Source organism: Vulpes vulpes, chromosome 10, assembly GCF_048418805.1.
Source record: "Vulpes vulpes isolate BD-2025 chromosome 10, VulVul3, whole genome shotgun sequence".
Classification (NCBI taxonomy): Eukaryota; Metazoa; Chordata; class Mammalia; order Carnivora; family Canidae; genus Vulpes; species Vulpes vulpes.
Window position 1 is genome coordinate 45,966,125 of NC_132789.1, and position 16,796 is coordinate 45,982,920.

Here is a 16,796-nt window from a genome sequence, read left to right on the forward strand (position 1 = left end):
GCAGGAAGAGAGCGGATGAGACCTGCTCGGCCATATATCGTCATCGGCTCCACGGCTCTGTGTACTGACTCCAGACGTGTTCGCACGGCCCCAGCTCCTACGGTTGGTGGCATTCGTGTGTACGGTTGCCCAGGGGCTGGGGCTTCTCAAGCTTTTCCACGGAGGCCGTCCCAGAGCAAAAAGGAGCGAGGGTCCACCCCGATCTAGAGGCTGAGGAGGCTGACATCTCACAGAGATCTGAAGCTTCCTGTTTTCGCTCAAGAACTAATGTGAATGTCACGTTCCGCCCGCGGTACGTTCACTTGGTCTCGCACCTGCTCTTTTTCGCAAAATTGTGGGGAGGAGGATGGAACGGACTCTCTTAGCCAATGAACGTCACAGATCCTGTGGCCTCGGGGGCCTCGTGTCACTGGGGCCACAGTCCCAACGGAGACTTGAGTCCTTCCCCCGGATTCTCCCCTCTGTCCTCTCCTTGGCTCACGATGCACCTGCGCGTCCACTCCCTCGCCTTTCTACTAGTCACTAGCACCTTCCGCCCGCCGCTCATGCCACGTTCACTTTCCAAGCACCTGGTCTGTCTTACCCCGAGTCGGGTGTCAGACGGCGCCCGTCTCCCACATTCCCGCGTTTCCTGAACGTTTAACACGTTCACTTTGATTTGTCGCTTGCCACAAACATCAGCCTTTCCTCGAGTCTTAGCGTGATGAGCCGTTGCACGTTTGCGGCACAAGAGGCGGGGTCTTCACCGGCTCCCAGCCCACTGGCAGATCGTTCCCTCTGCGCTTGTCCATCCTACAAGGCATGATTGTGAAAGTGAACTGAGTTCACGTCCTTTTACGATCACAGCTGTGCAATCACAGCCAACTCGTGGCGTCTCGTGGCAGGTGGATGCCGGCAACAGTGAAGGTTCTGGTAGGGTAGATGGTGGCCCCACTGGTGGCCAAGGCAGTGACAGGAATGGGCATGAGGACACAGTGGGACTGCTGCTTCTGCCGGCGACACGGGCTGGCGGCGACAGAGACGGTGGCTGCAGGGAGGGGGAAGAGCCGGGAGCCCCGTGGTCTGACACACTTCCAGGCGACCCACTTATTCTTCTGTTCTCTCGTCCCAGTGTCTACAGCAACATCCTGCAACGACCCCGGGGTACCCCAGAACGGGAGCCGGAGCGGCGACAGCTGGGAAGCCGGAGATTCCACGGTGTTCCAGTGTGACCCTGGCTACGCCCTCCAAGGGAGCGCGGAGATCAGCTGTGTGAAGATCGAGAACAGGTTCTTCTGGCAGCCCAGCCCCCCGACGTGCATCGGTACGGACCCTGCCCTGTCGTCCTGGCACTCGCATGTTCCACACCCTGCGGCGGACGTGGCCGCTGCACCTGCAGGCTGGCCATGAGAATTGCAGCAGCTGGAAGTGGCAGGAGACCCAATGGTTATGCTGCTTTGCAGGCATACATGCACATGCACACAACCTCACATCCACACACTCACACTTAGTCTCTCCAACAACAAATAATTCACTCTCCAAAATGGTCCTCAGAATTTCTGAGCCGGGCATGTCTGCCTCTTTCCTCCCTGGCTCAGGCTGCGTAGGTCGAAAGGAGGAGGGAGGGTCAGCGAGGGTAGGAAAGTCCGAAATGCCCCTTCTGTTACCTAAAGCACTAGAGGGGCATCCATAGGCTCAGGTCCTTGCCCTTTGTGTTCTCAAGGAAGTTATTGGTTTCCTAGGTGTTGGATCTCTAGGTCTGTCCTTACTCTTAAAAATCTCCCCAACTGACCCATGAAGAAATGGAAGCTCTGCGACTTGCCCAGGGTCAGGTAGCTTGTAGGGGTGAGGGTATGAATCATCGTGCTCCCAGCTGCTTGACCCTGAGAGGGGCAGGGGACTTACGGGGTTTGGGAAAGGGCGGCCAGAAAGAGAGAAAAATAGAAACATTCCAGGTGCTCACTGCCTTTTTCTCAGGCGAAGTGCTGAGTGTATATTTTTTTAAGATTTTATTTATTTATTCATGAGAGAGACAGAGAGAGAGGCAGAGACACAGGCAGAGGGAGAAGCAGGCTCCATGCGGGGAGCCCGATGTGGGACTTGATCTCAGGACCCCGGGGTCACGCCCTGAGCTGAAGGCAGATGCTCAATCGCTGAGCCACCTGGGGCCCCAGGACTAAATGCGCTCATCTCCTGTGTCAGCGGCGGGTGTTAGAAGCAGTCGACCCCACATGTCCCAACCCTGAGCTCGCTGCAGACGAGAGATGTTCCCTCGCACAACCTCACTTAACCCACCCTGCAGCTCTGACATGAGCCCTGTTCCCTCATTTTACATTTCAGGAAACTGAGTCTTTGATGTATTTGGATCTTTTGCCCAAATCACAGTGCTAGGGCAAGGCAGAGCCAAGATTCCCACCCGCATCAGCATAAAGCAAAGCCTTCACGCTAGCTCCTGTGCCCGGGCAGGGGTGGGGGCTCCCAAGACACAGCCCCACGGTCTCCACCCTGGGGGCCCACGCGCCTTCCCACGCAGGCTCAGGGGAGACTCTGCCCTGGCATCCAGGGCCTGGCCTTTGCCAGCCCAGCTCTGAGGGCCGGCCCTGAAGGACAGACGCCATCGTGTCTCAGGGGCGGCCGGGAGTCACCAGGCCGGTGCTGGGGCTGGAGGACCTGCAGCGCACCGGAGGTACACACGGGGGTGCACATGGGGGTGCAGGCCCAGCTTCCAGAGTCAGCTCCCATCCCAGCTCCACGGAGCATATAGGGAGGACATGGGGTGACTGAGGCAGGCCGTCGGGGCCCAGAGCCCGGCTCTACCATCAGCTGGTTCCGTGGCCTTGGAGGAACTGCTGTGTCACTCTGGGTCTCAGTTTCCTCTCTGTAAAGTGACAGTAAATATGCTTCTGGCGGCATCGTGGGGTGAGGACACATCTCACCCAGGTCTCAGAAATACTAATTTCTTGGCTCCCCCCCCCCCCCACTTCTCCCTCCTTCTTTCTCCCTCCTCCCTCTTCCTCCTTCTTTTCTTTGTTTTCCTCCCTCAAGCTTCTGGACTCCCCCGTCTCCTGGGCCCGAATCCTGTCTGGGCGGTAGGACCCCATGAGGCCCAGGAGGGACCCAGGTGGCCTGTGAGGCCCTGTCCAGCTTTAGCACCCCACGGGGCTGTGAATCCTCAGGCTTCTCTTACAGAAAAGCAGGTCCTGAGGCCAGAGCGTCGCAGGTGGAGGGGGGCCGCGCTGTGTGAGCTATTGAGAGCCATCAGGGTGCGCTGAGCGGGGCAAGGAGGTTAATTCAGCTTCATTACCTGTCTTCTAGACTCAGCTTGGGGAACGTTCCTCGGGCAACAAAATGAAGGTCCTTGTCTCTCCTCTCGAAGAGTCTGGAAATCCCAGGGACAGGCCCCTGCTTTCCAGCTCCCTTGGCAGCCTGCCGCGGTGGCCTGGGTGCCCCCTTGTTACCGGGAGGGAGCCCGGGGAGAGAACAAGCATTTGTGGGGCGCCGTCCCCGTGACGGGCGCTGCACTCAACACCTGAGCTGCGTTCTCGCAGACGGCATCATGAGCTGGAAAGCTTAGAGCTCACATTCTGGATTCCAACCACCGAGTCGGGTGGCTTCAGCGCCGCAAGCTGTGTGGCCTTAGACAAAGGGCGTACCCCAGGGAGGAACGACGCTGGCGGTACCTGGGTCTTCGGGCTGTTCTGAACGTGGAAGGCGGCCGTGCTGCAAAGCACTGGGACAGCGCGGCTTGCGGCGAATGCCGTGTGCATCAGCCCCACCTCTGGGTCTGACCCACAGAAGGGAAAGGACAGGACACGACCGAGGGTGTGGGGCAGGCACCCCGGATTAGGAGCGAGACCAAACTTCCCGTTCCTGCGGGCCTGCCCCCCCCCCGACCCCACTGAGCACCTGCTGAAGGGACCGGCTGATGCTAGGATGGTGCCTGGGCTCCAGGCTGTCTGGTTTCCTGCGGGCTGGTGCTGGGGCCTAGGAAGGGGGGGCCTCCCTTCCTCTGGGTGCCCCTGAATCCTCAACCAGCCACGAGCAGAGGAAGCCCCGCAGCTGGCGAGGCAGCTGGGAGCCCGGCCAGGCCTTGACCTCACAGGTGGCTGAGGGCGGTGAAGCCCACGCCGGGGTCCTGAGTGGGAAGCAGACACCTGGACAGCCGTGCCAGGGAACCATCAGGAGGGGAAGGGGGCCAGGGCAGGGGCCTGGAACCCAGTCTGTGAGCATCCTGGGGGGCCGGTCCAGAAACCCTGGACTCCCTGCCTTCCTGGTAAATTGAGGGGAGGAAGCCTGAGCTCCGGCCTCCGGGGCTGAAAAGCAGGAAGGGTGGGCCAGAGCTCGGCTGTGCTGGCATGGGACACGGAGGCAGGGCCCCTGCGGCGTCCCTGGCGCCTCCACGTGGTGCTTGGGGAACGATTCCCACGGAGGCCAGAGGTCCGCTAGTGCCGAGCCCTCGGCCCTCACGCTCTACCGCATTAGGGACCTCAGGGCCCGACCCACCCCAAGGTGGGGCCTCACACTCGGCTCTGCTGCCAGTGGTGCGTCGGGTCAGGCCTTGGCCCTTGGCCGCTGTCCGGGCACGGGTCCTCCGGCCTCCACCAGGCGGCTTTCTTCCCTTCGTGGGCCCCGGCGTCACCGTCAGGGAGCCCAGCCCGAGCAGGGACGTGCCCCAAGGGCGCGGGGCCCCCTGTCCCTCCAGCCCACGCCCTCCCTGCCTGCTTAATGGGGGTGGGATGAGGCCTCGGTGGGCGCACCAGCCCCTCGGCCCAGACACCCCCCCTCCGCCCCAGACACCACCCCCACGCCTACCCCCCCACCCCAGGGTGTCCCCCCACCACCGCCCCTCTCTGGAGCCAGTGCCCTGCTAGCGCCCGTGCCTGACCCTTGTCATCTTCCGTCCCCAGCGCCCTGCGGGGGAGACCTGACGGGACCATCGGGAGTCATCCTGTCACCGAATTACCCAGAACCCTACCCGCCAGGCAAGGAGTGTGACTGGAGAGTGACCGTGTCCCCCGACTACGTCATCGCCCTGGTCTTTAACACGTAGGTACCCCTGTGCCCCTCCGCGGGGGGGCGGGGGGGGCAGCAGGTGCGCACAGTCCGAGGCGGACGGAGCAGGTCTGTGGGCGGCACCTGCTGGGATCCTCCAGGGCGCCCCGTGCGGTTCAGCGGCTCCACGTGCCCTCTTATCTGATCCTTATCAGTGATGACATGGCCATTATTCTTCCTTCCTTTTCTTTCCTTTTCCTGCCTCTGAAGACGTTGAGATTCAGGGGGCAGGGCGTTGCGGGATCCTGTCCCCCCCACACCGTGCTCTCCCGAAGCCCTTCTCTCGCCCCCAGCAAGCGCTCCTCAGCCGCCCCCATCCACCCCTGCACCTCCTCCTTGATCCCCGGATGGGCAGACTCTTCAGAGCAGTGTCCCATGTCCCCTTGGGCTCCGCCCTCCCCTCCTGTTCCCTCTCAGACCTGCTGCCTGGGTTCTGCCTCCCGGTTCCGGGCAAGTCCTCAGATGAGACTTCGGCTCACCCCTGGGCCTGCTCTTAGGGAAGCCTCTGGGCCACCTGCGCTCCGCTCCGTCACTCGGTCTGTCCCTACCCCGTGTTCTGTCCTGGGCTTCCGTGAAGTCGCTCCTTGGGTTCTCCAGCTGCTGCTGTCACTCACAGCCTCCCTTCCACGCCCCCCTTCCCTCCCGGGCCAGGCGCCAGCGAAGCCCTTTCTCTTCAGCTGTGCATCCTTCCTGGAAGGGCTGCTCTGCTTCTAGGGCCCCCTCTGCTCATACAGTGGACGGTGTTGGGAGCTGCAGGCTCTCGTCCTCCTGTGGGGCCTGGTTCTCGCCGAGCCCCCTGGGGGCCAGGGTGCTGCCCTGGCGCCCCTGCCCTGCCCCTGCCCTGCCCCTGCCATCAGTGAGCCAGGCGGGTGCAGCCTTCAGCGCCTGCACCCTCCCCTCTCCTCCAGCCCCACCTGCTGCGCTGCTCGCAGCCCTCGGACTCCCCGTCTGAGTCACCACCACAGGCTCAGCCTGGCGCCCCCACCCCCTTCCTCCCGGGCCGGTCACTGCTTGAGCTACAGCCACGGGAGGGATCTTGTGCAAAAATGCCAGAAAAACCACCGCGCTTGCCCTTGGAACACATGGTAACGGGCTGCTCAGCCGTGGGAAAGAATGAACGGCTGGCTCAGAATGAGACCCGATCGCAAACGCGCCACACTTGGCGGAAACGGACGCACAGACGTCAGTCCACCATGTGTGATTCCACATATGCAACACCTTAAGACCTGCAGAATCAATCTGTGATGATAGAGACCTATTCAGAGGGGACTTCTGGGGGAGGACAGCTTGGGATGGGGTGCGCCGGGGGGAGGATGTCCTCGGTCTTGCTGTGTGCGTCGAGGCCGACAGGGCGATACAGTCATGAGCCACGGGCGTCACGGGGTGTGAGCTGTACCTCGACTTGAAAACAGACCACACGCGAGCAGATCTCCTAGTTTAAGATCCGTAAGGCGCCTCCTCCTGCGAGGTCAGAAGGTTGGCTTCCAGGCCATGCTGCATGCCCCCCACGCCTCCACGCGGGCCGCCCCCCACGCTGACACCAGCCACCAGAGCTCCCACGGCACAGCCTGCCCTGGTGACTCTGCCTCTGCATCTCCCTTCCTGGCAACTTCCGTCTCCCTCCCTATGCGGATCCTGGGGGGTCCCCGCATCTCCCAAGCTTGGCTCCAGCTGGGCCTCCCCGAAAGCTTCACCGCCTCCTGCGCAGACTGTACTTTGTTGTCTTCGCCTCACCGTCACTGCAGAAGACCTGGCGTCTGATGCAGCCCCTTGTCCCAGGCTCCTTGCGCCATGCCAGGCACGCAGGGAGCACACAGAGAAAATGCACGACGGAAGGAAAACAGGGACAGACTGAGGGCAGTTGGGATGTGCTGGAAACTGCGTTACAGGAGTGAGAAGACGGACCCCGGTATGAGGGTGCCGGGGAGGCAGGAGGACACGTTTGGCTCCACCACCCGACCCCAACCCCCACCCACCTGGTCCTGCAGGCATCACGGGTCGCTCTCTGCCACGTGTCAGCGGAAAGAGTGGTCCAGCCGGGTGGAGCACCCGGGGACCCAGTCCATGGCTCAGCGCCGCCCAGATCTGTGCTCAGCTCACGTTCTGCTCTTTTCACGTCTGCACCCTTGACCGGCACGTGCGGCTCCTGTGGAGACGTGGCTGAGAGTGGAGCTGCCGCCCCGCGGGGCCGGCACATGCTCAGACCCGGAAGGCCGTGTGGAGCCGCTTGCCAAGCGGCTGGGCAGACTCTCCCGCCCACCAGCAGGGCCCGGAGCTCTGTAGGCTGCACAGCCACCCCCGTCCTGGTGTCCCCATCGTGGTCCCCCAGGCCAGTGCAGTGGCATCAGCGACCGTCAACAATTCTCATATTCAACTTTGCTGATTTCTTGGATTCGGTCTTTTTCCCACGTGACGGTGGGGATAGCTGAGGAGGCTTGCCTGTGGGTGCCCGGTGTAGGGTGGTACGAGAACCTGGGAAGAGCGGAGCACAGGCTCTGGGGCAAGGACGAAAAGCCAGGTTCTTCCTGAGAACAGACCCCTTCCCGCCCAGGAATGGCTCCCTGGGTGATTCTTTTCCTCCTGGAAAGGAAGGTGCAGAATAAAGACCGTCCGGGGCGGGGAGGAGAGCCCCTGCCCTGCTGACCAGTCCACACGCAGACGAGAACCCGCTTCCCCTTCCGTGCGCAGTGTGGCGAATACAGACGACACCCCAGGATGAGGTCCTAGCATCCAAGGCACTGGGAGACTCGGTCTTGATTATTCCAGCCACAGGAAAGAAGCAGTGACCACAGGAGATGTGACGGAGGGCCAGCTTCCAGCCTGGTGACAAGCATGCCACGACATAAAGCGTAGCCCATCGGCGTGGCACACGCCTTAAGTTTGCACGATATTATATGACAAATGTGTTTCAATTAAGATTTTTATTGATTTTTTATTTTTTTTTCCAGGAAGAGGGTGTTAGGTTTCTAGCTGTGGCTTCCCAGGCACTGATTGTAGGCTGTGCCCTCCGCCCCTGGGCCTCACTTACCATCTCCTGGCCCACCTGGGAGGCACCTGGGGCCCGCGCCCTCCTCCCACAGCTTGCCCAGGGCGTCCGAGCCCGTCCCCGGTTGACTCAGGCCCAGCACGAGCCTTTCTGACCTCAGTGGTGGGGGGGGGGGGGTGTTCCCCGCAGCTTTAACCTGGAGCCTGGCTACGACTTCCTGCACATCTACGACGGGCGGGACTCCCTCAGCCCGCTCATAGGAAGCTTCTACGGCTCCCAGCTCCCCGGCCGCATCGAGAGCAGCAGCAACAGCCTCTTCCTGGCCTTCCGCAGCGACGCCTCCGTGAGCAGCGCTGGCTTCGTCATCGACTACACAGGTAGGCCTGGGGCGGCCGCGCGGGTGCAGGAGGGCAGCGTGGAGGGCACCCACCCTGGTGCACAGCACGCAGGCTGGGAGGAGGGGGCCGGCCATGCCCTGCGGCCCCTCCGCGTCACGGCTCCTCTCCTGGCCCTTCCCCGGGGGAGCACCCCTGCCAGCGGGAGCACCAGGTCCCTGCCCTCGTGTATCCCAGGAGGACCCCGCGGCCAGGCTGTCGGGGCTGGGAACCCCGAAGCAGCCAACCTCAAACTGTGAAGGGCTGGAGGGGCCGTGCTCCGCCGGACGGCCGCTCCTGGACGCAGGAGCCAGGAGCCCAGGCGGTCAGGTAAACTGAGGCCCAGGCTCACATGGGGCGAGTCGCCTAGCCTCTCAACACCTCCTTCCCTTCATCATGAATGGCCGGTGGGCCGGTCCCTGTCCCAGACGTCATGCGGGTTGGAGCCCTCCGTTGGGAGCCCGGCACGGAGTGGGGCTGAGACGGGCTCTCCCCTCAGTGACCTTCTCTTCCCCGTCGAACCAGGCGCCGTTACCCAGATCCTAGCTCCGCCGCTTCCTTCGTTTGTGCACTTGGCATGTTATTACCTCTCGGGGCCCTTCCCTCATCCGGTAAATGGGGTGATCATCGTTACGTTGCAGAAGGTTAGGGTGAAAAGATATTTCACGCGTGCTCACTATGTGCGTGGGTACAATGCCCAGTAGGTGCTAAACACTCTACAGACGCTCTAGAGGGGATGGATTTTGTTAATTGGTGCTCTGACCCAGGTTCACTGGGGCCTCCTCAGCCTGTGTAGACAAATGGGGTCATATTACCAGTTAGAATTAAAAAGTTTCTGGCTCACGTCCCCCATGCACAGAGCGTCGACCTCAGCAACCTTTTAAAGAGCCCCGTAATTAAACACCTGTGGCACCTGCTGGGAGCACACCGCACACGCTCACGGGTAACACCCGTCCCAAGGATCGCTGCCTTAGCACCCGCCAGCTGCTGGCGCGGCCCCAGGACGTCACGGCCACATGTCGACACCCTCGGGATCATGGGTCACCCGTCCCATGGGGCACGCGGGGCTCAGAGTAGAGCACGTCTTGCCGTGATCCTCTCTCTTGCGTGGGCCGGCCTGGATCATGGGTCCTCCCATCCTCCTCTCTCGCCCCGGACACCTGCCATTCACTAAGCCCCCTGCCCCGAGCCCTCCTGCCTGTGCTGCTCTCGGAGCCGACGCGGTCACCCCGTGGAGTTCGGAGAGAGGCGCGGTCCAGCCCTGGGACCCGCCGTCAGCCACCGTCAGCCCCACTGCCGTCTGGTTGTCTCCTGTCATGCCCACAGACATACCCTCAGGTCCCTGCCCCTGGCGTCCCATTACAGCTGTGTCCCTAGTGAGGGGTCTTCTCCCTGCCGGAGATGCCACATGCCACCCCAGCGCCACCCCTTCAGCCTCTTCATGACGGGCCCTAGCTCGTCGCCCCTGCACACCTGCCACTGCACCTGCGGCATCCTGGCTGCAGCCACCTGCCCCCCAGTGCCCTCCACGAAGCCACAAGTTGGAACCACTTTCTCAGAGAAGCGCTTCCCGCTTTCAGCTGTTGGCCCAAGACCGCACAGGGGGTGGGCGAACAAGGCCCCCCTGGGCGGCAACTGAGCCAGCAAAGCGGCAGCCGGAGGCCAGCTCCTGGGCGAGGGAGAGCCTGCCATGTCCCGCCACCTCTTGGCCAGCATCCCAACGTGCCCATTGGGGCGGGAGGTGCCCGGTGAGGCCTGAGGCAGCCTCCCGTCCTTCCTGGGGGAGCACTCCTTGATACCAGCCACCTCCTCTGTGGCCAGGCGGCCCACTCCGTGGAGTGGTCTCCTTCCCGCATCCCAGGGTCCCTGGATTCCGGGAACAGGTCTGCTCAGCTGCCAGGTCCCGTGGCCTCAATGTACGTACCCCCCAAGCTCAGTGCCTTTACAGAGTGGCCTCTGTCACGTCTTAACCTGAAGCAAGTCCCTTACGCTCACCGAGCACCCCTAACGGCCCATCAAAGAGGGACGGCGTCTGCATGAAAGGGCTGGTGTGGGGGTGGTGGACAGGCACAGCACCCAGCACAGCACCCAGCACGGGCCCACCGCCAGGAGGTACTGGGCACACGCTTTGACCCGCCGTCTCCGTCCATTGCCTTCTTTCCTAGAAGTGGATGTTTCCTTTGTTCTGCTCTTTTGGGAAGAGAGAAGGGTCCTGAGCCCTCCTCCTGGGGCTAGCCCAGTAGAGAGCAGACATTTTCTTTTCTGTTTCCTGAAGATGTCAGGGGTGACATGATGTTTGCACACACCTGGGTACGAGTGTGAAATATTTGTAACGTGAATGTTTGGGGGGTGGGAGGCTGTCCTATAGATGACTCCGGTCCGTTGCAAAGGGTTCAGACCCCGTGCTCCGCAAGTGCGTTCCTGGGATGTCCTCTAGGGACCAGCACACTGGGGCAGGTGTGCAGCCTTAGGAAGAGAAGAATTGGCCTCGTCCATCGGGAGGCAAAGAAGATCCCAGGCTCCTCTAGTGCTGAGGTTTCAAGGAATCGGGCTGGGAGGGAAGGGGAAGGATGGAGAGTGAGCACCACTCTCTGAGGTCAGCCCCTCCTCCGACCAGAGGCCTTTACCCACGTCCTGAGGATGTGTTATAAGTATAGTCACTAAGGGAGGCTGACTGGGTTTATTTAAAAAATGGGCTTCTATTCCTTAGAACTGGGAGACTGGGTCATACGATGGTCATGTTAATAGTGTGGCGTACTGTCTCGTAATTTTCAGCCTTTATACCACTAGTGGTTTTTCCCAAGTGGGAAGGAGAAAGCATGTGGTTGCATCTGACTCAGGCAGCATTTAGTTTCAAATTGAGAAACCCACTCAGACGAACTTCAGCAAAAAAGGGGGGGGGGTAATTTATTATAAAAATGCAAAAAAAAAAAACCCAAAAAAACAAAATGCATTCAAACCAACTTCATACAAAGACTTTATTATAAGAAAATTAACAGCCAGACTAACGTAAGCTCAAAAGCGTTCTATATTTTAACAACACACATAAAAATACTCCCTGCACCGTAACACAGAAAGGGAACGTATTTTTAAACTACACGTGCTCAAGGGCAGGAAGCATAAACCTCCAAGGGATCGAAGTCAGGAAGGGAGAGTCAAAAGCTGGGACCCTCCCTGCTGCTTCCTGCGGGCTGGCTGTATCGCCCTCTCTCCGCAGATCCGCGTTCGCTGCTTCCCCTAGGACATGTACGGCCGCCTCGCTCCGGACTCCGAATCGCCTCCCAGTTTGGGTCCCAATTCCCAACCCCAGAGGGTCTGCAGCCCCACCAGACAGGGTTACAGGGGCTGAGAACAAAGCAGGGAACTAAACACAGCTCCTGCCTCCGCAGGCTTCACATCCTCACGACAACCAGTTGGACAGACGTCTCTACCCATGAGCCCTGGGAGGCTTAGCTACTTAGACGGCCGTGATGGGCGAGTCGGTCAGAATCTCCGCCCAGCGGCTGCTGGAAGGGAGTTGCGGTGTCAGAGTCATTCTAGGCTAGCCTTCTAGAAGATTCTGAACGCAGCTGTGTCCTGTGAACTTGTGCAAGACCGTGCTCTGGGGCATCCTCAACTGAACTCAGCCACCTGGGTCAGCTTCCCCCTTTGCTAGAAGGAAATAGAGGGAATTAGGAGGATCCTGGTTTGGGGGTACAGTCACTGAAGATGAGTCCCAGAGAGACTCCATGTCTTTCTCCAAGCCAACCACGTTCGTTGTCATCTCGCAGCAGGTGTGGGGGCTTCTCCTGGGCAGGGACAGGCTAGGACGCCCATGCCCAGGCGTGGAAGCCACCGTGGTGAGCACTGGGTCGTGGCCCCCATCCTGAGGTACCACGAAGGTGAGAGAGGGGAAGAGGCAACACAGAGGAGACCAACACGGAGTGACAAGCGGAAGTTAGGAAAGAGGAAGCCGCCATGAGAACGAGGAACGGTGGGGGGGCCACTCCAGAAGGGCATGGGTGACGGCGAGGACCTCAGCCAGAGGGTGACATTTCAACGGAGGCCTCAGGGTTGAGAAGAAGCCTGCCAGGCCAGCACAGGGCTGGGGTCCATGTCGCAGACAGAGGGAGTTTGAAGAAGTTCAGATGAAGAGTTTGAGCCTGTGTTAGAGAACCTGAAATAACTCAGGAAGGACCAAGGTCAGCTTCTCCCAGAAGGTACTAAAAAGTACGTGTTTTCCCTTCCGAGCCCTTGGATGTGACACTGTGGGCCGAGGAATTACAACCAGCTTCCCACACCTGTTCCCACTACCACCACCCACCACCCACCACCCGCCACCGCCCTGGGTCTTTGTTTTTTACATTCGAAATGGGAATACCCTCATTTTTTGCCTGTTTTTAAAGTAGCACATGTTCGTTGGAAAAATTCAAGCAATCGCGAGCCACGTAAGACGCACTCTAAAGACTTAACACCTACCGTCACTGGCATCCCCTAAAGTTCTCTCATTCCAGCTATTTTATGTAAGTAGACAGTAATGCAAATTCTAGAACAAGGGTTAGCAGACTTTTTCTAAAAAGGACCAGATAGTAAACAGGCTTGGCAGGGCAGATGGTCTCTGTGGCTTGCCCGGCTCCACTCTGCTGTTGTGCTGCCCAAACAGCCGTGGACAGTATTCAGACAAATTCTCTCTTTCTCTCTCTCTCTCTCTCTCTCTCTCTCTCTCTCTCTGTCTCTGTCTCTCATGAATAAATAAATAAAATTTTTAAAAAAAACAGGCAGTGAGACTGTGGGCTGTCGTTCGCTGATCTCCGTTCTGTGTGAACAGAGGTCACGCTGTGGGTTTGTTTTTACTTTGTTTTAGTTTTTGCCCAATGACAGATCTTGATCATCTTTCCGCATCAGTAGTCAACAACTTCTGCGTTTCTTCTTAAAGCCTGCTTGTATTTTGGTGGATGGCTGTGATCCCACCTGTTTAGCCAGTTCCTTGCTGTTTGGGTGTGACAATCACTACTATTTTTCGATGTCTTGCTATATTTGGAAATGTCACTTATCTATTAGGGCAGGAAGAAGCTGGGTCTTTTCCTGTTGTCATTTTGGAGGGCTCGGTTTCTATTTATTATTATCACGGTGATGTTCCAGTCGTTATAGTTTGATTCTTCACAGCTGAGCTCTGGTCTGACGGACTAAAGACCTGCTTTTGGTCTTAATTCTACATCTTACCAGCCGAACGGCTTGGGAAACTCAGGTTTAGCCTCTCTGATCGCCACATTTCTCATCTGTCACCTGAACAAGAGCACACCTGGCCCTGCCTGCCGCAGAGGCTATTGTGAGGCACAAATGAGATAACAGATTGGAAGGTACTTTGAAATATTCCCCTGTACAGGGCCATCATCATTATCATTACCCTTGTCGTTCTCATTAATGTGATAATGCTTGGAGCCATGAGCTCCTCCTGCCCTGACAGGTGAGTAACTATGAAACGCAGCCTGTAGTAGGAATCACTGACGTGACTGTGGGTTTTCCAAGCCCTGAGGTGTTCAGCCAATCAAGTCAGCATCCATTTATTAAGTATCCGTTCCGTGCCAACCAGAGCCGCCTCTAGTTCCGAGCTCCGTGCTAATTGCCGGGGTGACGAAGACAGCAGGTGATGGTCCCCATCCTTTAGGCGTCCAGAATCCACCGGAAAGAAACACACTTATCCAACCTGCCAAGATAATGTGACACATGCTGTGATTCAGGAAATAACAGATTTCTGCCAGATGGAAGACAAGGTTTAGGAAACTGGCTCAAGAGAAGGTGGCATTAGCGAGTGTAGGAGTTCCTGCCATAGAGCAAAGAGAAGAAAGGACTTTCTGATGGTGTAAGGTTCTGGGACAGTTGTGCCCCGCTGTTATCCAAAAGCACAGCCTCTTCTATGAGGCAGAGGTTTATTCTCCTTCTCGTCAGAGAAAGCTAGAGATTGTCCCCCAGGGATGGTGAGGTGACCCTTCCCCTGCCCCCACTCCTCCCGTCTTCATGGCTGTCTCGGGATCCAAGATGGCGCCTGGAGCTCCAGCCATCATGTCTATGTGCAGACCACGAGGAGGAGGGAGGAGGAAGGAAGGAGGGAGGGAGGGAGGGAGGGCCAGTGAGCATTCTCTCAGCTGAGTACTTCCTCCTAAGCAGCCTTTCTAGGAGTCACACAGTTACGCACTTAGAGACACTTACTGGGTGCCTACCCTGTGCCGGGTACGGGGCTGGAGCGGTGGATGAAGCCAGGTAACCATCTCATGGAACCTACATCCTAGTGGAGGAGATGGAGGAGACCCGGGTAAACACATAGTGTGTGCGCCAGCGTCGGTGCCAGTGCAGAGAGGTGGCCGGGAGCGCCGGGGCCAGGACCGTCAGAACCTCAGACAGCCGGTCAAGGAAGTATCTCTAAGAAGGAGACACGGTGTTAAATCCTGAAGGAGAAAGGGCCACGTGGAGGGAGGAACATTGCGGGTGTGGAGGCCAGTGTGGTCGGCAGAGCCAAGTTAGCCAAAGGCTGACGGGAACTGAGGCAGAGACTGTCGGGCAACTGGGGACAGGTAGGGTGCAGGGCACGTAGGCCCATCAGGGTTTGGGCTTTACCCCAAGTGAGACAGAGTGCTCGCTGCCTGCACGGTGTCATCTCTGCGGCCAGGCCGGGGAGCATGGATCTGAGCTGCTGCCTCGCTACTCCCAATACGGTCTGGTCTCCGTTATTCAAGGATGAAGACGGGAGATGGCTACTGGGGTCCATGGCTAATTGTGCCCCTCGGGAGCTTTGTCCACTGAGTCCCTTGATTTCTCTGGACTTCGAATTAGCTTTGACCTGTTGTCATCTGCAATGACAGATAGAGTATAGGACGGCAACGGTGCCTGTGTCCTTGTGATTCTCGGGTGGGTCTCCCCATGGCCCATCGTATTCCGGGGCAGGGCCGGTGGGCTTAGGGAGGAGACGGACTTGGCGGGGGGCTGTAGGCAGCACACAGCCGGGCCCACGGGGAGACCCTGAGGGGTCCTCTGCCAGAAGGGTCTTCATGCAGTGGCTTATGTGGCACGACGGCACCCGTAGCTACAGAGACCGAGCAGGGCCGCATGAGGCATTGGGGGTCGGAGTGGCCAGGCCAGGCGGGACCATGGGCCCCACCAACCCAGGAGATGGGCAGTGGAGCCAGCGCCTCAGTGGCAGCCTCCAGGACGGGCCCTGCGAGAGGCCCCAGTGCCCAGGAAGCCCCGGGAGCTTCCTCACGCTGAGCTCCCACCTCTGAGCTGAGCTCCCTTCTCTTCTGGTTCGTTCCATCCCAACTCCACCGTCTGGATTCTGGGTCCTCCCACAACGCGGCCAGCACCTCTGTGCGCCCCGACCTCCAGGCCCCTGCCCCACACCCCTGGTGCTCCGTGGCATGTCCCTGATGCTGCCCAGGCTCGCCTGTGTCCTGAGCGCCCCCCTGAGAAGCGGCAGTGGGGACCAAGGAGCACTGGCTCCCAAGAGTGGCTTGGGATCTCCAGCTAACAAGAAGGGAGGCCACTCCATGCACATGGGCCCGGCCCCTGCTCCTGGTTGCTCAGGCAACACCAAGTTTGCTCTTGTCCAGTGTAGACGGACGCAGTGGGTGCCCCGGGCACTGCTGCAATGCCTAAGTGGGAAGACGCACGTGGCGCAGAAATCGAGTAGAAGGAAAGCACTGTTTCCGTGAACTCGTGAGCGCCCAGTAGCCCAGCGCACAACCTGGAGCCTGGTCAGGCCTCGGCTGGTGCAGGGCTGGCAGTGGGGCTCCTGGCGTCCTTCCGGGGCCTGGCCTGCGCTCACACCTGCTGCGTGTGGACAGCAGGCGCCTCCCTGGGAAGCAGTGAGTTCACGGCGACAAAGAGCCCAGCTCTGAGCCGCAGCTCGCTCCTCCAGACAAGCTCCAGCCCCAGATTTAGGCACGTTTTCAGGCCTCAAGAGAGAAGGACCACTCATCCCAACCCTGGGCTCCACGCTCCCTGAGGTCAGGGTCCCCTCTGGGTGCTGCACCCTGGAGCTCCACCCTGACCAGTCCTCTGCGGGCATGTGTGTTTCTTTTTTCCCAGAAAACCCACGGGAGTCCTGTTTTGATCCCGGTTCCATCAAGAATGGCACACGAGTGGGTTCCGACCTGAAGCTGGGCTCCTCCGTCACCTACTACTGCCACGGGGGCTACGAGGTCCAGGGCGCCTCCACCCTCAGCTGCATCCTGGGGCCCGATGGGAAGCCTGCATGGAACAAGCCCCGACCTGTGTGCACAGGTGGGGGTGCAGAGGGGGCGGGACGTGGGCCTCCCCCTGAGCGACAGACTCCAGCAGGCGTGTCCCACAGTCACAGTGCCCCGTTCACGTAGACCCGCTTCATCTGCCGGAGGGGGGAACACGGGGGTGACCTGGCGAGTGTCATGAGC

At 59.5% G+C, this 16,796-nt stretch overlaps 1 protein-coding gene across 6 annotated transcripts in view; it reads left to right on the plus strand.

The window, feature by feature from the left end:
- Positions 1-16,796, plus strand: part of CSMD2 (CUB and Sushi multiple domains 2) — a 494,027-nt gene that overhangs the window by 361,114 nt on the left and 116,117 nt on the right. For all 6 annotated transcript variants that reach the window (XM_072723914.1, XM_072723908.1, XM_072723910.1 and 3 more), the window contains exons 27-30: positions 1,112-1,303; positions 4,887-5,025; positions 8,207-8,394; positions 16,453-16,647. In XM_072723914.1, the coding sequence (XP_072580015.1) occupies positions 1,112-1,303; positions 4,887-5,025; positions 8,207-8,394; positions 16,453-16,647 (714 nt within the window). The remainder of the gene's footprint in view (positions 1-1,111; positions 1,304-4,886; positions 5,026-8,206; positions 8,395-16,452; positions 16,648-16,796) is intronic.